This window comes from Pungitius pungitius, chromosome 10 (genome assembly GCF_949316345.1).
Source record: "Pungitius pungitius chromosome 10, fPunPun2.1, whole genome shotgun sequence".
Lineage (NCBI taxonomy): Eukaryota > Metazoa > Chordata > Actinopteri > Perciformes > Gasterosteidae > Pungitius > Pungitius pungitius.
Window position 1 is genome coordinate 16,362,428 of NC_084909.1, and position 22,282 is coordinate 16,384,709.

The 22,282-nt window shown below is 44.9% G+C and overlaps 1 protein-coding gene across 1 annotated transcript in view; it reads left to right on the top strand.

Annotated features, from left to right (window-relative positions):
• gli2a (GLI family zinc finger 2a) overlaps nt 1-22,282 on the top strand; it is a 69,823-nt gene that overhangs the window by 36,983 nt on the left and 10,558 nt on the right. The window contains exons 4-9 of the mRNA XM_037489461.2: nt 5,857-6,062; nt 8,191-8,394; nt 14,547-14,748; nt 15,313-15,511; nt 17,105-17,215; nt 17,639-17,779. Coding sequence (XP_037345358.2) covers nt 5,857-6,062; nt 8,191-8,394; nt 14,547-14,748; nt 15,313-15,511; nt 17,105-17,215; nt 17,639-17,779 — 1,063 coding nt within the window. The remainder of the gene's footprint in view (nt 1-5,856; nt 6,063-8,190; nt 8,395-14,546; nt 14,749-15,312; nt 15,512-17,104; nt 17,216-17,638; nt 17,780-22,282) is intronic.

Sequence of the window (22,282 nt, forward strand, 5' to 3'; positions counted from 1 at the left end):
CTTTGGAAAGGAATCCTATTGGTTTAAATACTCAACTTGGTAGTCAAATTATACAGCTTAAATAAAAAGTTGAGGCAAGTTCCTACTGTAAGACAATGTGAATAAAATGACCATCTAACTATGTTTACAGGTTAATAAATCAAAAACCTGTAACCAACGCAAATTCATTTCACTGCTTTCAGCCTTGTTTAGAAGCTCTCAAGATGGATACTGAAATCCAAAAAATGTGGGAATTATACTACCACTTCTTCCTATTTGGCAGCACTCAAGGTGGAACTAAACACGTCTCCTCTTTCCGAGGAAGTTGAAATGAAGCAGCCAGACATGACACGCAGTCCAAGATGGAGAAAGAGCAAAGAGTAGGGGGCACATTAGTACAATACAACAGGCCGTTAACATGTCCTCCCTTCTCTTGATTTCACCCAAAAGTGGTGGTGTCCAAGCAGCTTAGTGCCTCTATGAAAAAGAGTTTCTGAAAGCATTCCATTTTAGAACCAGTTTATTGGTTAGCATAGATGGTCCAGTTATGTCCTCGCATCTGCAACTTGTATCCTATCCTGACCTACAAAGGAATACCAATTTATTTTCTGACTTCATTACCATAAAAATCTGTCCTTCCAACATCGCCAGGCCTCCTTATGCTTATCTAAGATATTTGTATCCAGGAAGGGAGCCAGGGAGAAAGATCAATAGAGGTTTTGGGAGAACTGTGCTGTTACATTTACATTCAGCGAGATCAGGTGATACACAGTGGAGGCAGAGCTATTCATCACCTGCAAAGAGAGGGGAAGGGAGGAGGGAACAGTGTGGCTGTGCACCGGGTTTTGCTCTGATTAATGTGATGGGACTCTGACAGAGTGCTCCCACTAATTCATCAAGACCTTGATCTAGCTGTCTCATCCCGGGCACGCGCCAAAATCACCTAATTACTGTTGTCCCGGCAAAATGGAGCAAGGTGTAGAGGCACGGTGCTTGGTGGCAGCGTTTGGTAGGAGGCCGGTTGCTGTGCGTCAGGGTTGCACTTGCAATCTTGTTAGCTCCATACGGAGCATCCTTCTTTACTCTATGCATGTGACGTACTGATGGCTGCGGGTCACACGGTGCAGATGCTGCAGTATTCACTGCTTTGGTACCTGCTCTGGTCCCTGGCTGACAAAGTGCAAAGGCATAGACAGGGTATTGATGAGATTCAGAAGACTAATTGTGTGCAGCAGTACAACGTATGATTTCTAGAAGGTCTGTGTAATTTATCTGAAATTCACAGGTAACATTAGTCCTGTTTTTAAACCAATCCATCACTTTGGCATTGTACTTGAGTCACAATGGACATTTTAATGTAGTACCAGAAATGTTGTTTATTTTATATTCTGGAATATTCCTCCATCGTGGACCTGAAATTTAGGACGGTCTAAACCATTTCAATCCGCCTCCTATTCAAAATGTAATTCCTGAAGATTACGTATATACAGCACCTTAATTTTGAAGTATGTGATACGGGATTTTAAAGTGTTCCCACTGCCTTTCACAGACTTAGCAGCCATGAGAGGTGAAAAGGTACGTTAGGAAGAGCCTCTCATGGGATGCCAGTAGAATGTTAGCGTACAGTAGAGACAGCTCTTGTCTGCTGTTTACTCAATATTTTGTCTCCTGTATGAACCCACAACCGGGGAATGGCGGCCGTTTGACCGGGTAATTAGCGATCTGGAACCTGACCGACAACGCAAGAGATGAACAAAAAACATCTCCTGCCTATCCCACAGCAGTCAGGGGACAAATTGCAGTACCGAAAAGTTGAAATATGCCCAAGGTTTTTGTGTGGCAAGGCTGCGGCCTGCACCGCCCCTGTACACAAACAGATGCGGTCCAACTCGCCAGGCAATCAGCCCGCTCAAGGCCCACAGCGCGGAATGTGATTAAATACAGTTTACAGATCAGCCATTCAGGGCCTGTGTTGTTTTTTCCCTTCTTGGTTTTGTTTGGGTTAACATAGAAAGGGCGGGGGATGTCAGAGGTTGTGACAGATGTATTGTTTTTTTACGGTGTTGCTTGTTAGCTCCAGCACCGGCTCATCGTCACGGCTAAAGTTAGAACGTGGTTGCTCCCCTGAGTTACTGCCAGAAATGTGCTGTTGTAAAGAAAGGGACCCGTCAATCTAATGGCTGGGAAGTTTCAAATCAATGGCCTAAAATTTCCACAGCTTATCACACTGTCAGCGTCATTTTCTCAAACTCAATAAAGACTTAACGGCATCTGATCACAATGGAGCCGGATGATCACCCATGTGTATAATCCCTTCTCAATTAAGTGTATTATCCCATTGTCTGACATAGTTCTACTGGGCCCCTCCTTTGTGCACAGCCCTCTCTTCTTACCGATTACAGTATCAAGGGATTTCCAAATCCTCCGCATCCTGATGAGGGCCCCAAAAACAACTAAGGCAGGATCTTAGCAGGTCCCCTGGGGGCGAGGGTGGTGATTCATCTTGATCGCCTTGGCTGCCCAGAACTACAGAAGGGAGTGTGTCACATCATAATTCATCCCACCACGAGCCAGTAGGGAAAATGCCAGAGAGACCAATTCTAAGTTGTTGGTCAGCCAGGAGAGCAGGGAAGCAGGCCGAAAGGAAACTTGGATTTGAAAGCGTGGGTGGAACACCTCACCTTGAAAACAGGTTGCATGAGCAGCATCTTGTGGCAGTGAAGATGGATGGTTTCAAAGACGTCGCTCTCAGAACAAGCCTGTCCCCATCGAAACACGTTCCCACTCAACCAAGCTACACACTCAAGTATGTTCAAAAGGAAACATATTTTGTTCAGGACTGTAACGGTTAACAGGTGAAAAAAAGATTACATTTCAAGTTAGGTTTATGCAGCTGACGTCAGGTTGCAGGAAGACCCATTCAAACTTCCCCACTATGGTAAAATACCTTTAGTCTTGTTACCGTTTGTGGGAAACGTTATTCTACCTGTTCCCTAAAGCCCACTTCACTATACGTGTACTCTGGTATGTACTTACTCGCAGGGTTACTCGTGTGCTCTACAAGCTGCACCATGTCCAAATCACGTAAATTACGTAGTGGAAAGCTTGTCATCTACTGCCTCACATTGACTCCTGATCCCTCTCTGTCCCCCTGATCTTCCTCAAGTATCATCCTTACGAGGACGAATTCCTGCCACTTTTGTTTGGCAGCAATGAAGAGTTTAGCTTCGGTGTGTTTCCACCAAGACAGCCACCCATCTTGTTTGGTATGAGATGGAGGTTTCTTTAGCCAAATGACAGCCACTAATTTAGAGACGGGGCTCTCCAAGGACTCTGAGGCCCTCAAAGAGCCTCCCATTCAACCTCTGTGACGCCTCTGGAAAACACACAGGCTTCAAGTAACATCTTGTCAGAAAAAGGGTGGATCGACAAGGCTTCAATAATGGTACCTGCCAGACGAGACAATTATTTGCAGCCTCCTAACAGACACCTTTATTATCAAGCCCCCATACAGACTTGGTTGTTTGAGTGATATACTGCAGCTAACGTGATGTGTGGGAACACGCTGGTTTGCTATCGGCCAAAAAACTATTGTTGGCAACGGATTGAAGTCAAGTGTTGGAAAATGGTATGGATACTAAATGTACTTATTCTTTAAAGCAAGTTCATACTTTTTTGATTAAATTTTTTCCTTGAGCAAACGCATGAAACAAGCTGAGGATTCTCATTTAACAACTAGGGTAGCTCATATCACAGCTGTCAATGGATTTGGATTAGCTTTTTTGTTGTTGATGAGACTACACTAACAAGTTTTTCCTTTGTAGTATTTTTTCTTATTTCGGTTGGAGCGTTCTAGACCATAACAAGTTTTCTTTCTTTAGAGATAAGTAAGCATGTCAAAACCTGTATGAATCCCAGATATCAATGCATAGAAAATTATTTTTAATTATGGTGCAATTTCTGATATTCTGTCCATGGTAGAAACGTACAAGGCAATATTGCACCATGGTTCAAGGTGTTGGTTAAATGCTGGGAATCCCAGTATTGGATTACTTTTTTGGCCCATAAGTCACCAAGACTGATGAGGCGGGCCGGCAGCAAATAGTGGCAGCTTACCCAGGTTTTCCTTCAGTGAAGCACCCTGGCACTAATCTGAAGCGGCACAGCTTAGCACGCTGTATGCCGCATCCAGGCAGACCGAGGGAAGTGTGTTTTTGTGTATGAAGCGTCTGTTTCTTCTCATTTCTCCTCTCCCGCCCAGAACAGAGAGCTCTTTATGGTTGTTTGTAGGGGAAAACTTGGCCTGACGGCAGAAAGTTGGCCCTCACACAAGGCCAGCAGCCTGCAGACGCTTACTGGAAGTGGAGCGATGGCCGATTCTCTGGGTTGGTTGGCTCGGCCTGTTGGGGCAGGGCTGACCCGGGTGCAGGATGGCATTTGCACGGAAACGGTGGATAAGGTTCTGAGCTGTCTTATAACTGTAACCTGGAGCAGTCACACTCATTTCATCATTCAAATGAGCGTTTTATCGAATGTATAATGAAATATTTAACCTTGTCCAGAATGTTTGCCATCTTTACTATGTACTTGGCGCTAAGCTTTAGTGAGACAGATCGCGTCTCCGTTTCCATCTGTTGAAGTATTTTTTCAAAATAATCTTCCGGGTTCAAATGAAACCTTCACATTGGACTTTTCTCTGTTGTTGGGTTGACTGCTTGGTAATAGGCTTATGAAGATCGTAGTTAGGATTCTAGTAGGTTTGTTTTGAAAGTACAGAATGGGAAAGTGTTGACCCATCTGTCCTCCTTTCCCTTTACACTGAAGTTAGTTGAAAGTCAGATACTTAATGGCGCTCTATGCTGTCGGTATCAGACGCTGTGGGCCTCGTCAAGTTGAGAGCAAGTTGCCAAGTTATGAAGTAGTGCGTGATCTTTGACACATGGGGAATTAAATCCCTCCTTTTTCTCAATTCAAAACATGACGTTGGAATAAGGAGCCAAATGACCAAAGAATATAAACATTTGCAATATACATTTTGAACTGACTGTTACCTCAAACCTGGATTCCATCTCGTTCCATAACCAGTAAGGCAACCAGTCATCCAGCCCCTTTCCTATTAGTCATCCTTGCCCCAGCTCAATAGTCTTCTGGATAACACACACTGGTGGAGTGGCGGGCCTCCTAAGAGCTGAAGCATACTAGTTTAGACGTAATGCCCCTTCAAAGGGTTGTGCCACTGCCAATGGCTGGCCAACATTTGTATCTACCGTTCAGGCCCTGGGGAGTGTTCAGAACTACCCCCACAGTTCTTTGTTTCTGCCAGAGATATTGTATAGCCTGACGTGACCGACACGCCGTCAAACACCTTCAGACTTTTCTTGCTAAAGGGAGCCATTGGCAGCTACTTAAGGTTTTGAGCATTCAGTTGCACTCTCTTATCATGCACTATGTAGTAGCTGATGTAAGGCGCTCTGTAGGCTCCCACCCAAAGATAAAGAGCACGCTTCCTGAGAGCCTTGGTGTGGAAAGCCTTTGGTCTCGACTTGTCTGTTGCTCAAGGGCTTAATATGAGAAGGCGAACAAGAGGGGCTTATTATGTATTAGCTGTGGGACTGGGATGGGAAAAGGGTCTAAGTGGATTGAGACTGCAGACACTTTGGTGGAAAAGCAGAAGTCAAGGCTTGTCTATGAACATACCAATGAAGATCACTCACAATGATAACTGAGCAAAATAGTACTCCATTAGTACAGGAGGTATCCACCTCTCCCACTGTGTCATTTTGTCTGTGACTTGTTATCCCCCTCCTTCTTTTCTCCACACCTTTTTCTCTGTCATCATTTATTTCCATTTGTCTGATTTGGAATTCGTCTTTGCAGACCTCCAGGATTGACGGGCAGTCCAGTCATCTCAGACATTTCCCTGATCCGTCTATCTCCCCACGTGGCGCCCGGGGCGGGCGAGTCCCCGTTCAGCCCCCCACATCATTACGTCAGCCCCCACATGGAGCACTACCTTCGCTCGGTACACGGGAGCCCCACCCTCTCCATGATCTCAGCGGCCCGGGGACTGAGCCCTGCTGAAGGTAATGTTTACCCATAGTACCACCAAGATATTACTATATTGATCTGATATCTATAACCATTTGTTGCTAATGCCACAGGGGAAAAGAACCATCATAGTGCTACCACTACCAAGACCACTAAACATAAAAAAACTCTTGAGCATCAGCATCATACTAGAGCAGGGGTGCCCACAACTACTAACTGCCAACTACTTTTCAACTAACCAAGTCATGGCGATCAACCCCCTCCCCGCTGAGGACCGGCCAGCTGACAGGGGGGTGCAAAACAAGTCAATATGAAGAAAACCATGAGCCTCTCATCTGTCAGAAGGTCACAAGCATCCCACACATTACCTTACTAGAGTCTGCCTGGGTTACTTCGGAATGAAATTAAATGCACTCGTTAGTAAGCAAGTATCGCTAATTAGCATTAGTTTTGGTCATCTCCCGCGGTAGACTGTGCATGCGTGACGTCATTTTTTTCCGATGGCAACCGATCGACTGGTACTGCCTTCGAGATGGACCTATTGGTCACCCCTGCACTAGAGGAACACAAAGTACTCCTTATTCCTGGGTTTTAGCTTTACATCACATTCACACCAACTACTACAGAAGGCTTTGTAAACACAAACAAATTCCTCTTTTTATTTTCTTATTGGTGGTTTTCAACCATCGTTCAACCAAAGTGTATTCTGCCATCCTACTGCTGAAGAATTAAAAATGTTTACTTACCCAAGGCAAGCACTGAGAAACACATACTGATACTCATTGCTTTAAGTTTGTATAGATGGCTAATCTGAGGAAGACTCGCTGTAACCAGTCCCCTCAGCCTGTCTCTCCTGCTGTAACCCGTCCCCTCAGCATGTCTGTCCCACTGTGACCAGTCCACTCATCCCAATGCAAAAATCAAAATATTGTGTGCCGAATGAGATCCATCAGCAATTAATAAGGTAAAGGTTAGTGGCCCGAGGGGCCTCCTCTATAGGCATTTAGATTTAGCTAGATGCAGAACACCCCAGTGTATGTGAGTGAACTAGCATGCTCGTATGGTGGATAATGGTGGATTAAACAAGTGATGAATTGAGGTACATGCAAACTCTTTTTAACCAAGCAGAGGTGCAATAATGATTAATGTTAAGGTGCGCGTGGAAATGTTTTTCTGCATAGTTGGCAACGTGATCTGGCAGTCATAGAGACACCCAAGGTAAATGTCTGGCTAATTTCTGCCACTACGTTGTTAGCACAGCCGTGGCCAAATAGCTTCTGATGGATCCAGACTTTTTGGATTTGTATGCATGATTATATGTCAACGGGCTGGGGGAGGCTGAGGTTGTGTTCCCTAACATATCACTTGGCTCCCACCCAGTTATCCCAACCCCCACATCCCCCTGTTTTCACCAGAATGCAAATTAATTAGCCATTGAGCCACACCCCTGTCTCTTCTGTACCCTTCTGGGGGGTGGATTGGAGGAAAGGGGCATACTGGCACAGTATGACTAATCCATCTCTGACTCTTATAGTTCCTGACACTTTTAAATGCCGCTTTACTAGGAGCAGGTGTTAACACATCTGACGTCAATATTAGCTTTGACCATTCATTATTTAAGGCTTACTAGGCATTATGAGTGTGGGTGTGTTTGCACCTGCAGGGTCTCAGTCTGTCCAACTTAATGCTAACGCAACACCACAGTGCAGGAATGTGGTATTCCTTCCCTCTGTAGCCCTCTCTCTCTGCTTCCCTTACTCCCTCGAGATAGCTTCCCTTGGCCCGGCAAGCCTCAAAGACATCACACACTTTTATCAAAAGACTCATGCCCCGCGGCATGCCCCAATCCTCAGATCTGTAAAGCAGATCCTTTGTCTCCACAGTTGATCCTTCTGACGGCTTTTTCTGTTTTGATTAAATTACAAAATAATTTATAAAAAAATGTCCTTGATTTCTTTGACTTATAAAAGACTGAACATAAAATATTGTAGCAATTCTAATCCAATTCTCTCTGTTGTTTTTCTTAATACGGTTAGATCAATCTGCGAGACGATGAGTTTTTCAAATGTAACACATTCAGAAACGGGCTATTCCCAGGGGATGGGAAATTGAGAAGCAGAAAAATAATAACCCTTTTTTTTGTTCCTCCCATTTCTGCTGCAGTGACCCACGAACACCTGAAAGAACGCGCCCTTTTTAATCTCCCTCCTCCGCCACCAGGGGCCAACCCCACAGACTACTACCACCTGATGGCCAGTGCCAGCCAGCGAAGCCCCTACGGAGACCTGCTCATACAGAGCAGTGCGGCAGCGGCAGCGGCGGCTGCTGCCGCTGCTCATCTGCCAGAATACATTAGCCCCATGGACGGTGAGGATAAACTGACAGCTTGTTACCTTTAGACAGAAATGCAATTTATGAATGTAGTTCAATGTAGCAGCATTGCTGACCATTGCTGGTCATGTTGAAATGCAAAACCCACACAGCCCACTCCCAATTGTTCAGTGGTCTTTTTGAGTGGTTCTTCTACTTCTTGGAGAATCTTGGAGAACAGGCAGTGGCTTTCAGATGGCTGAACTGCTCATAAGCAGCTTTTTTTGGCCTATGGTAAGCTGTTTTACTCTATCAATATTAAATAGCTACACCTGAAGTTATCTGCCTCCGTGAACTGATGATTTTTTTCACAAAACCGAAGGAGGATGGATAGAAAGTTGAAGAGATCATTTAGCAAATACACTAATGCAGGTATATTATGAACCTATACTGGAAAGCTTACTGAATCACCAACATGACATGTCAGTTTGATAATTCCATGTCAAAAATGAGTAATTATCAGCTACCCCAGTAATACTAAAGCATGTGTCTTTCATCCCTGGTACAAGAGTAAAAGGCAGACTTAACAGCCATTTTGCCCTTTGTTCTTCGCACCAGGCATGTTGATACCATCCTCTTATTCTCCCTCTGGAGGCTTTTTCATGGAAGAGTTCACCACATCAAAGCCAGTGGAGCTCTTTGGACTTATACGTAGCATGGGGGCCGCTAGTTGTGAGTTGAGGGTACACAAACACTAAAAGCCCAAAGGCCAGGAGCTCGTAAAAACATGTGTTCACTAAGAGTCTCTCGTTCTGATGATTTCAGGTGTGCCTTTGCTGAGTAACAATCCTCCAACTTCCTAAAAAGAGCAGCATGAGGAGCTTCTGACTGTGCGAGAGCTGCTCTGAGACCTTTGTTTCTTCGGGTGGTTAAGACCGATGAACCTTGTAGGCCACACAGCTGTCCACTGGACAACAGGGACGAGGGCGTTTAGCGCTGATCCACACACAGTGGTGCAAATCAAATTTAACAGCCAGGCAAAATAGGCGAGCCGATGCTCACATGCCCACAGACTCACAGAGGCCAGCCTGTTCGCGCAGAACCCCGGCCCTCTATCAAGATGACGGTCAGGCACCAGAACAGGCGTTTGATCTCAGCAGCGAAACGCATCCAAGAAACCTTCAGCCCTTATGAATAGAGAACAGAGAGCCCACACAGTGGAAATCTGTCCGTGAGAGTCTGCCTTTTTCCTTTCCTGATCATCAAATACTCCACTTGGTTCCAGGAACCCTTCGCTCTTTATTTCCTCCTGCCCAACCGCCCAACCTGAGGAAGACAAAATAAATCTGCCCCTCACACACAAGTAGGAAATCACGAAGGTGAGGGAAGGAAGTCATTCCGTTGTGGGACTGCTTGGCGATTCCTCTTTAAAGCGACAGTCAAAATGGTGTTGAAAAGGAAGCGTTAGGGGCCTTGCCGAAACTGTAGACCACCTATCTGTGCTCCTCCTCCACTTTTTTCCTTCTCTACCTCCAACCACCTCAGCCACCGCTGCTGTCCTGGCTCGCTCTCGCCTGGTTGGTGAGGCTGTTTGCTCAAATAGCCGCAGCGTCCACACTCACTGCCACCGTCCCGCCAGCTTTCATTTAGTGTTGCAGCGTGCTAGGAGTCATGTGGTCAGGTTCCTGCCACTCTGCCAGCCTGCAGGCTCTTCCATTGCGGCCTTGAGACACAAGGCCCTTATTGACCAAGACAACCAGCTAATGGTCATAGCGGGCAGTCGTGGCCTGAATCTAAAGCCTCATTTACTGCCAGAGTGGGGGGGGGGGGGGAGGAGTAGTGGCAGAGGTGGCAAATATGTGCTTCATCCCTCAGCGTTGGTTTTGGAAGGCAGCAAAGATAAAACCCATATTAAAATCCAATTTATGCAATAATAATTTATGCAGACCCACCGCAGCCCTCAGTGAACCCATAGTATGGTTCCTTGCCCCCCCCCCCCCCCCCCCACTCCTCCTCCACCTGTTTATCCTCTGGATAAGTGAATCGCAAAACTCATGGTTGAGCCCTGAAACACTGAGTGCTGCTGTGTGGAAGTGTACTTGTGGAAAAGTTGTGTACACACGTGTGTGGGAAGTGGGCGGGGGGTTAGAAGTGCTACAGGTCCCACTTGATAACTTTCCGATATACTATTGGGTTTCAAGTCAGGCACTTAAACAGAGGAATTGCTCTCCTCATCGTTATATGAGGAAGATGTTGTTTGAAGCGCCACAGACTTTGAGGGAATTCTTTTCATGTTCCCAGTTAAAACACAACCCTCCACAGCAGAATGTTTGATTGCAGTCTCACTGTTTCAACATCCGTACACCGCGGGCCAGGTTTTCCTCCCACAGAAATTGCAGCGGGATGATGGACAAACATGGCGTTACTGGCGTCCGCGAGGGCCTCATTGAAACGCTTAGCTGCCTCTGAAATGCCTGCGTCTGCGGTGTGTTTCACTCATTAATCATTTCCTGTTCTTATCTGACGAGAGTGACACAGAGTTTGAGTTAAGCAAACTGGACTGAAACAACGAAAACACATTTTCTTGCAAAGACACAGTGTAAGCAACATGTCTTCAAATCAAGTACTTTTGTCTTGTTAAAAAAAAGAAAGTGTTGGTTTAAATCTTCTTGAATTACACATGCCCGGCTTGGAATAACACTCTTATCTAAAAACTGCAATGACTTGCTAATAGCCATTGCAGACACTTTGTTCCCTGATCAATCACACTTTGTATTTTTGGGGTTTTGGAGAGAGTTGCTCATCTAATGATTTGGATATAGAAATAAATGAATGGGCTTAGTTTCCCTTAAAGGAAAAGCATGAGAAGAAATAACTTCTATAGATGCCATAAGTTTCTCTCAGATATCGCTAGTCTATGGACCTCAATAGGAATGAGAAGACATTGAACCATGGTTAGCATTGACTACATTGAGCTTCAATGATGCTACTTCACTGTGCAGGCACATAGACGACTGTTTGTGTTTGAGCGGGTATGTAAGGAGTGGGTGGGCAGAGAAATGTCCCAGCAGCTAGCGGGAAAACGCAGAAGCCCCCACGACAAAAGCAGCAGCCAAAGTAAATGTGTATACCATCCCGAGGAAAAAGACTTTAGTGTCGATGTAGCAGAGAGGGTGAGGGAGATAGGTTTGTGTACTGATGTGGAGCGGAGTGAAGGGGAGGCGGCGGGGGGAGGGGGGGGGTACGAGTGCATACACAAGCACTTAACTATATGTTGGTTCATGAGCGCATGGCTGGAAGTGTGTGCCTAAACACGCTGGCAAACACAATGTGGGCTTTGGGCTGGACACTAGGGGCTCATAGAGGATTCAGCGCTAATAAAATCACAATGTTAGTATTAGTGAGATTTAGCAGGGAAAATAAACATTTTTCCCACTACGACAAGCCTGTGGGGCCGCTTGGACAGCTACAGACGTGAAGGCCTGGGGCCCTGCTGGCATGGACTCAAGGGGCACTAAAGGGGTGGGCTACGATTCAGTCCAATCTACAGTGTAGTAGCCTAGCAGTTGAATTAAAGTCTGTATTGAGTCAAAAACGTACTATGGAATTATGTACAGAAAGTTTGATTGAATAATATCTCAAGTAAAGTAAATGAATAACAATGTAAACTAAAATAAAAAGTAGATGTTAAACCCTCATTTCAAGTCAAATAAAGCAATGTATTTAAGAATAACATAACAGATTAGAAAATGTGCACCTAGGACCAGATGTCTGAAAGAAGTCCTGAGTTCATATCAATTATGACGCTGCATTTAAAATATTACTCAAAGCCTGGGGGTCGCTTTCGTATCTGAACTTAATAAGTTGGATTGTTGTATTCTTACAACCACGCATCACTGTACAAGTAAATGGTCAATGGACTGTACATGTAAAGCGCTTCCGACCACTCCAACGCTTTAACATTTCATGTCATCATTCACCCATTCATACACCGATGACTGGAGCTACCACACACAGTGCCACCTGCCCATCAATTACTGACATTCACACACTGTAGTCGCAGCCAAGGGGGGTATTTGAGTGTCTTGACCAAGGACACACACAAGTGGAACCAGGGATCGAACCACCGATCCAATCCTCTGATCAGGACAACCCTCCTCCCCCAGTGAGCCCGGTAACACAGGTCCTAGTGCAGCAACGTTAGTAAGTGTAATGACATTTCAGTTGCGTTCTGCAAATGCTTTCAAAGTCACATCAAATATATATATATATATATATATATATATATATATATATATATATATATATATATATATACCCTAACCCCTTCTGTTTTTTCTTTTTACTTGACTGTATCAATGTGCACTGGTGCGCCTGTAATTATGACTCTCTACACAAATCCAGATCCCCTAATTACAACCAGCCCACGATGCAGTCCCCCCACACACACACACACACACGCCATGGTACCACATACTGCCGCTCTGCCATGGCTTGTGCAACATCTGTTTTCTCACTCCCTGCCGGAACCTGCTCACCCTTTCAATTATAACCGCCACCTATAAAACCCTCCTTTACCAAGTGCTGAGAGCCGTGTGCGCACATTTGCTCCAGGTAAAAGAAAGTTAAAGCAGTACCAACAACGCTGAGCAGCAACAAACTGGCCTGTTTGCACCTGAGGTTTAGAAGGTCGGACGTTGTAGGCGTTGAGGTTTCTCCCGAGCTGAGGTGCAGGTATAGATTGAGGGTGTGGTTTTGACGACCGGGGCGCAGGGCGGCGCTTTGGGCGCAGTGCCCAGAAGCACGAGGCTGGCGCCAGGCTGCCAGGCCGCCGGGCAGTGAGGCCTGTTTCCTGCATTATAAAGGGGGAATATTAATACACATATCTCCCATTAAAGCTGTTGGCGAGACAGTCAGCATTCATAAGGGGGATCTGTCCCCCCCTCCTATCTCTTTTTTTACTCCTCTGTGTAGCTAACCAAAGATGACGTTTATTTATTAGCCCTAAAGAACCACATTCCTGAGGATCGTTTGTTGTTTTTGCCAACTCTTTCATACACGTCTCTATCATCTGCACCATTTTTTTTTTCCTTTCGTTTTTTCACCCCAAACTACTGTCTATCGTCTCGGGGGCCTTTTTAACTAAGTGCATATGCCTCTGCTTTACGACTCGCCACCTCCAAACATAATAGTTTTGGAAGGAGGGTACTGGTTTATGGGTGCAGGTCTGGCGCGGTGATTATGGCGGTGCCTGGACTCATTTAGCTGGAGGCTTTGAGTTCCCCCAGCTAAGAGCCGGGGTGTGGGCTACACATTGACAGCGGCTGACATGCAGCAAATGTGTGCGTGGATGGGTTCTGATGGGCCCATTATGAGTTTCCTGCCTCTCGCGCCTCTGATGATGTCTGCTATAAGACCTAATTATACGCACACACAAAGGCAGCCCTCTCTGCCCCCCCCCCCCAACCCCCCCTCTTCTTAAAAGCAGCACCTGTTGGTCTCCAGTAAGTGATCTGTCTCTGTGTCTGTGGGAGTCACAGAGAGACGTATTAACCAGAAATGCAAAATAAATAAACACTAATGATGGACTATCGGTATGAATTAAAAGATAGCTTTCTCTCTTAGTTTGTGAGAAAGTAGCTAGTTTTCCAGAGTTCTTTCTTTCTATGAGAAAACAAAATGGTGCAGCAGCCAGGCCTTCTGGAAGGCTGTGAACGCTACCTTTGTGAGGCCGCCTTGTTCTTTTTTTTTTATTTATTTTTTTAATGGTATTCCTAGATCAATTTGTTTAAATCGCCTCCATTTAACTTGCTCAAGTACAGCGGTTTGAAAGAGATTGCTATCACGGCAATTACTGAGAATGATTGGGGGCGATTCATTATGCATAAGAGGACGTGAATGTTAAACACTGCATGTGTGTGTGAGAGCGATGCAGGAGATAGAGTGTGGTTCAGCATGGCCCTGACCTCTACTACAATGCTCAGGGCTGAATGTGTCTTCTCACACGGTCCAGGGGAACTGCTGCTCTCTGCTGTGGACAGGCAGAGGTTTCGTGGAAGTAAAACAATTGTTACCTGAGGGGCCTGTGAGCCCTGTCTGCACGTTGCACATGTAGCCGTTGGTTAGCAGGCTTTGAGGTCATCCACCGAGGTAGCAATGCCCAGATGGTTGACATTGTCTTCATTGTGTCTCCCTGCGTCTGTGTCCAGTTTCACGTTTCTCCAGCCCCCGGCTGACGCCCCGACTGAGCAGGAAGAGAGCGCTGTCCATCTCCCCGTTGTCAGACGCAAGCATTGACCTGCAGACCATGATCCGCACCTCACCCAACTCCCTGGTGGCCTACATCAACAACTCACGCTCCAGCTCGGCCGCCAGCAGCTCGTACGGCCACCTTTCAGTCGGCGGGATCAGGTAATTAGACAGTGCATGCATATTGAGCAACTATCTCAACGCTAGTTAGTTAGTTCAGTATTTTAACAAGTTAAACTTTTTATAGTTAGACCCTATTTGTATCCTGCTGTAAAGGGACAGGCTTTCTTTTAATTCTCCTCTTCTCTGTATGTCGTTTTGTTGGCTTATTGTTTAACAATGGCTGAATAATATAGTAGTAGGCACTCTTCCTGAGCAGTACTTGAGACAGTTATTAACAGCATGACCAGATGGTTCGACCTTACACAACGGCTCAAAGGCCAGACATGGGGCAGCCGATGAGCTATATACTCAGGTTTTTGTTTTTGTCTTACACTATACAAACTCCAAGGCCCAGCTGTGTGTGAAAAAAACAAATGGATAGGGCCAGTCGTATTTTTGAACTATAACTATACAAACTATTATGCTAGTAGGACACTGCTATGTGATCCCATTTGCATCCAATCAGCATGCTGGTGGCTGGTAATCCGAATCCTCTCCTAGCCTATAGGCCGCTAGACAGTCATCATCTTTAGCAGAGTATAAGTTCCTTTCTCTTTTGCTCAGTCCGTCGTTCAGCTTCCCTCATCCCATCAACCCTGTGGCGTACCAGCAGCTGCTGTCTCATCAGAGAAGTCTCAACGCCTTTGGCCACACACCTCCTCTCATTCAACCATCGCCTTCCTCTTTCTCCGCTCGCCAACACCCTCTCACTGCTTCACCTATGACCACCTCCCACAACAGCGCCAACTCTGAAGCAAACCAGGTAGGAATGGGATCACTCGCACCTTTTCATGTTACACTCGTATACCAGTAGTGCAAATAGTAAAGGGCTTATCTACATCCTTTCTTAAATCCCGTTCATATGAATGTGTAATGCATACACCTTGGTATGCCAGATTGAGGTTTCCGTGTATTACATCAGATAACACCTGTAAGGTGGAGATGTCCCAATGCAATTTTTTGCTTGCCGATACCCAAACTTAAGTATCAACCTGTGTCAAACACATGGTTTGATTTTCCAGTGCCAAATTGCTGACATTTTTGCTAGTGTGCCCGATCAGTAATGCACATGTGCTAAACTCCTCAGATGGGAAGCAGCAATTGGCTGTTCGATTCTGGCTCAGCTAATTCACATGTTGGTTTCTCAGTGGGCAGGATTCAAAAATAGCCTGCTTAGCTTTGGCTACAGTGTATGAAAGATGTGAATGTTAGTTACTGATGGACAGGTGGCACTGTGTGTGATAGCTCCTATCGTCAGCATGTGAATGGGTGGGATTATTTCTACATTTAAAAATGCCAATCAACTTTTCAGAAACAACAGGTCTCTCTCGCCACAATGAAGGTCTTGGAAGAGATTGAACTGACAAATACTAGAATTAAATAATCAACTCACGGCCAACTTCATGTTGGTCAACATGGTCAATATTCCGAACCAGGATGAAGGCTGGAAGTGTATTATAGGTGGCCTAAATGTACAAGTCGTCATGAATAAACACAGTAAGAGTGCATGTTTGCACCTTATTGCATACTAACACACACATACACAAACAAATCAACCCGGTATTCACACACGAGCACAACGCACACCTTCGGCATCGTTTCAGCAGTGATTGGAACCATATTTTTCTCTCGGTGCTCAGCTAACTAAATGAATCATGGAGGCCCCTGGAGATGCCAAGCTGCACTTGAGCATATGGGTGGGATTAGGAGACCCCCCCTCTTGTATTTGACCTGCTCAAATGAAACTTAATATACACACCCACGCACAATCATTTATCAGGTGCTTTACGTTCTTCCCACTCTTTATGTTTCCATTAGAGTTTTAACAGGCCTTGTGTGTTGTCATCTTAAATCTATCAGCAGATCAAAGCTCTCCCTCACTATCGTCGACCCTGTCACCTTCCCCCTCTGTACCGACGGCAATAACTCCTCTTCTTTCATATTTCCATGTGGCTTTGGCAATCATAAAGCAGTCTAAACTGTTTAGTCTCGGCGGCAGGTCCCAGTCTGACTTATGGTAGATGTGTCTGGCGCAACAAGGACTCCCGCCATCTCTTTGCAGCAGACTAGCGATCAAAAAAAATGTCAGGGTTCCTCTTTGACTCGTATTGGAATCCCATCTGCCACTGGTGACTGTGTGGATTCCATTTGATTTCATGCAGTGATGGATGGTCAAATGAATAGGAGAATGAGTGGGAGGGCTAATGAATAGAACGAGAAGGATTATAGGAATTCTTTTTATGGTGAATGAATGACTTGTTGCGTCAATGGTTGGTCAATGGCTCCTTTGCTGGTTCAAAATACAGTCCAAAAAAGTTGTGCCGCTTCAAGCCGGTTTCCTTTCTCCGTCCTTCAGAATGCCAGTGGAGACCCAGCAGTGAGTAGCACAGTGAACCCATTGAGCACCAAGAGGTCGAAGGTTAAGACAGAGGCAGAGGGTCCACTACCTATCTCACCATCTTCTCAGGTAGGAGATTCAAACAACAGTGGTAAACAATACAATGTCACTTTTTCAGCCATGATCAACTTCTTTTTCCTGGAGATTTACTTAATATGCATAGATCTTTGGGTTTTTGGCACCTTAGTTATCTGTCACAGCATAGACACCTCTTTCACTGCAATTTGGCTCTCATTGATTATAGGTAGTGCATAAGAAAGTAGCTTTAATCAATGACAAACGGTGTTGTCCCACATTGAGATCAGGCAACAACTCATTAGGATCGAGTGCCAGATAAGATAAGAAGATGCAAAGAAGAGAATGCTTCTATAATAAATTGAATACTGTTTCAGGTCAGACTGTGTCTGTACCTTGTTTATATTAGTCATGTATAAATGTTACTGGGTGTTTTCTTTGATGCCTCTCTTACACAATGCTGTGCGCTTTCTGCAGGACCACTGTGGGGGGATCTTGGACCTGAGTGAGGATCTGGATAAAGATGAGTGCAAACAGGAGCCTGAGGCCATATACGAAACCAACTGTCACTGGGAGGGCTGTACCAAGGAGTATGACACCCAGGACCAGCTTGTTCATGTGAGTGCTTTGAAGGACTTTCCCGCTTTGTTTTGTCACCACCCTTTGAACTCAAGTCTTTCAGATGCATGTTTTGTTGTATAATTTCTTGTGCCGTCGTCAATATTATTAGTTTCAGTGGTGAAAGTAAATTCCAAACTGTGCCATCAGAACAACCACATTTTGTCTGTGTGAAAAGTGAAAAGTTCAAGCCAACAAGTGTCCTTCTCCTGATTGAACCCGGTCCGAAAGCGGCGCTATAACGGATCCCTTCCTGTCGGGTTGCCACGCGCTCCGTTAATGAGCCTGCCCGCTCTCGCCACATTGAAGCCCAAGCCCGGCAGCTGTGCCCCCATGTCCCAGCCACCAACCCCTTATCCCCACGACCCCTGACCCTTAACCTTAGACTGCTAGCAACCCCGTGACCCTCCACCCCAGCCCCGAAGCCCAGAGGGCCGGCCGTAAATCCATCGTCCTGCCAGAAGCTGTAGAGTTATGGAACCTCACGCTCCCCCTGTTTTCCAGTCCCGCCAGAGCGGTGGGCATGTGTCAGGTCCGCACAGCCACGCACGGGTGGGGAACAGGTTGCCATTGGCCGCAACAAGTTAGCGGCTTAGCTCAAAGAACTTTTGCCAAAACTCCAGTTGCCGAGCCACAAACTCTGTGAGAGCTTGCCAGGATTCGGGAGCAGGATTGCCGGTGTGAACATAGACAATGAGGGCTGGTTAAATTCTCGCAGGACAATGTTGTTTTTCTTAGGCCTCTGCTATCTATCAACTTAAAAAAAGAAAACCCCAGGATTGAAATGGCTTTTCTGCAACAAAGCCCGTTTCCCTGAGCACAAGGTTGACACAAGGTTAATATCAGCACAAAAAGTAAGTATTTCTGTCAAGAGCCCCTAAATGACAGATTTACAACAGTCTGTAACCTGGAGATAGAGGCCTCTGCTTGGTTGCACTCCTCCTCCTCCCCCTAAAATAGATCCCAGCAGAATCGATGATGATGCACTTTTGCACTGGTGGAGAAGTGGTCACATAGGTGGAGCACTATGAGCCTGGATGTCCTCAGGAAATCAAGTGTTTCCTCTGGGCGTGAGGATATTTGCATGTGGTGCACAGTCTTTTGAGTCTGATCAAAAATATCTTTTGTCTGAGGGCATAAATTAAGATAAGTGCAGGTCGACACATTGGTTGAGGAGTAACTGACTGCCTCCATCTCCAGCAGTGCAAATTATTCAATGTGTTCGAATAGGTGTGTCATTGCAGTGTAGGGGAAGCATTTAAAACAGATTCCACAGTTATGTCTGCAATGTAACTTGCCTGGAGCTACATCACCAGCTAATACAAAAACGCACATTTTAAGTTTGCACAGGAAGCGTTGTGTGTCCCTCACTTCCTCAACTTCCTGAACCAATTAAAGGAAGAAGAATGGAGGATAAAAACAAGTCGGTTAGCATCTTCCTGATCACTTTAACCAGGATGCAAGGAAGTCCCCCCCCCTCCCCCCACACACAGAAACACACACAGAGCCTGAAAAAACAAAACAAACTTTTAAAGTTTTTGTTTCCTGTTGACAGATGCATAATAACTGTCAGCCATAATGGATGGCTGTGTGTGTGTGTGTGTGTGTGTGTGTGTGTGTGTGTGTGTGTGTGTGTGTGTGCACTTGCAGTTGTTAGTTTGTGGGGCCATGTAACAGGGAGAACACCAATCTTGTGGGGCCCAGCAACCTTGTGGGGCCCAAAATGAGGGACCCCACTAGAATGATCATCATATATGGGCTCACAAGCCTCCCCTGACATGCCTGTCGCTTTTTTAGCACATGTCTCACAAAGTCAGAAAGTATGGAAAAGTGTGTGTGATGTGTGTGTGGATTTTTTACTCACTAGTGCCCCAAGTGTTGGAAAGGTGGTATAACATCACACACACACACTTCCTGGTGTGTGTAAGGGTTCAGCCAATGAGGGGCCACTATGAAATCTCGCGAGATTTTTCGTGAAGTCATTAGCGATATCTCATGTCTCAGCATACCAAAGCCATGCAGTGTTGGCTGCTCAACTGGGAACTTTGCAGAGAATAAGGTAGGTTTTTGTATTAAAGTATGACTTTTTTTTTATCTGTTTCTCAATCTGTACCCACAGTATATTAATGGATTAATAAAGTAGCACTTTATTCTGTAAATTACAATTTCTTGGTGCTGCTAGCTGCTAGCTAGCTATATATTGCTAGCTTCTACTGTTAGTTTTAGATCAGAAAATGCTAACTGTTAGCTACAGCATTGTTATACTTAAGATATTTTTTCTGATGAATAAGTATAATATTAACATTTGTTATGACAACGCGATTACTGCCGCATTATTTAGTCACAAAAACCGTAATCTTGTTACTCTGAATGGCAAAAGTGTGCCGCTTTGGGTGACTGTCAATCACAGGATTTTCCCGCGATCGTCACTTTCGGCCAATCGGAGGCTTTGTTTATGTCTGTGGGGCGGGTCCAACAGCATGTTAGTGTGGCTTAGACGAACGCATGCAATGTTGATGAGTTAGGCTGTCTGACTGACTGCAAAGGCTTAGAATAACGAGTGCAGCGCTGGTGAGTAAGGATTGTTATGGACTGACTGCAAATGACTGCTAAAAGGATGGTGGACACGTTTGTTTCATACGGAGAGTTACGACTCCGTTCGCTGCTACGTAATTCAACCGGTGGCCCGGAAACATGTATAACTGATAACCTCCGTGAAACACGGAAATCGGCGTTTTTTTAGCAGCGTGAGTCACTTCTTAACACACGGGGGTCGGTGTCTATATACATCTGCTTTGATGAGTTGGGTTTGTTGTTTGACTGAGGACGGCAAAGGATGGTGGACACGTTTGTTTCATACGGAGAGTTACGACTCCGTTCGCGGCTATGTAATTCAACCGGAGGCCCGGAAACATGCATAACTGATAACCTCCGTGAAACAGACGGTGTCTGTATACATCTGCGCCGTTTGTCCCGTGGGTTTTACGTGTACGTCTGTTGGCGTTGCAGCGCTGAGAGTAAACAAACTATCTCAAACAGCTGACGTGACGTGATAACAGTGCTGTAAAACTTGATTTGATGTGTGAAGTCATTCAAAAGATGTTAAAGGATTTTTTAAAGGATAATTTGCAGTGTATATAATAGTGTGGGGTTGTGTGCAGACGTTACAATGTGATCATTTAGAGGATTTTCTAGAAGGGCTCAATAAGCAGATAGCTGTGTTTTGGGGGGTTTTCATGGGGCCAGAAGTTACGATGCCAACCATGCAGACCGAATAATATAAGGATTGCACTGGTCAGACACTCAGCCTTGGTAATTGATCCCAGCATGTAGATAATAATGTGTATGTTCTCCTTTGTGCATTTTGATAGTGTTGTTATTTGCTTTCATCTAGTTTGTAGACTTGGTTCTGCAATAACAAGTGTTAAGGAAACCAGGGCCCTGTACTATATAGCAGGATTCAGGGTAACGGCTAACAGTTTCACTCTGGGTTTCTGATATTCTCTTATTACCCAGTAAATTGCTAAGATCATTTATGCTGAACTTAAAACCTCCTCTAGAGAATGTGATGTTAGAAATAAGAGATCAACTCACAGCATTTATCAGTAAGTGGAGCTTTCTTGTTCGGTAGTTAATATTACACAAATACTAAGTAGTCAAAGTCAAAATCCTGACCAAGGAACACAGTTTAAACAGATTTAAAAACAGACTTCTGGCAACAAATCACTGTCTGTGCTAATGTGTGTCAATTTATAGATTCATTATATCACTGCTTCATCTAGATCCCGATAAGGTTGGCTAAAACGACGTGTGTGTGTGTGTGCACGCAGTTACTTTCAGGCTGAATATATGTTTTAAGCCTCTCCACTTTTGTCAAATATTATAGTTGTACATTTATATGTGTCGCTTGGCTGACAGCATACTTGTCTGGGTTTTCGATTTAAAGCTGGGATTCAGAGTTGGTGATCGGAAAATTGATTACAACTATGGTGGTGATTCACAATGGCCATCGCGTCAAAAGGTGTGTTGGTTATAGGTTTACTGATTCATCGGTTTGTTAATCTGGGAGATTATAAAGTTTGAAATCTGTTTGAATTGGCTCATTAATTCAGCTAGTGTATCTGATACTGATGGTGTAGTCTCAGATCTATAATAGCTGATATATATTAGTTATTGCTTTTTATTTTAATATCAGGTGAGAAACCATCAGGGTTTGGTTGTGTCAGTAAAGACAAGGATGTTGCATTTACATCATTAAATTAAACATAAATGTTGCCAGTACAATAGTTAAGAGTAAATCAGACACTTTTCTTGACAGAGTTGTTGAGATAACTATACTATTGGGAAGTTCTAAGTCTGTTCTTTTTTTAATATCTCAATTATAGGTGACAAACTATGAGGCCCCTGCTGTGGCTATAGAGACAGAAGACACCCTTTCAAATCTGTCTTCCCATGAGGAATCCAATGGAGAGGAAGCCATAGCCCAGGTAAATATGTAATGTA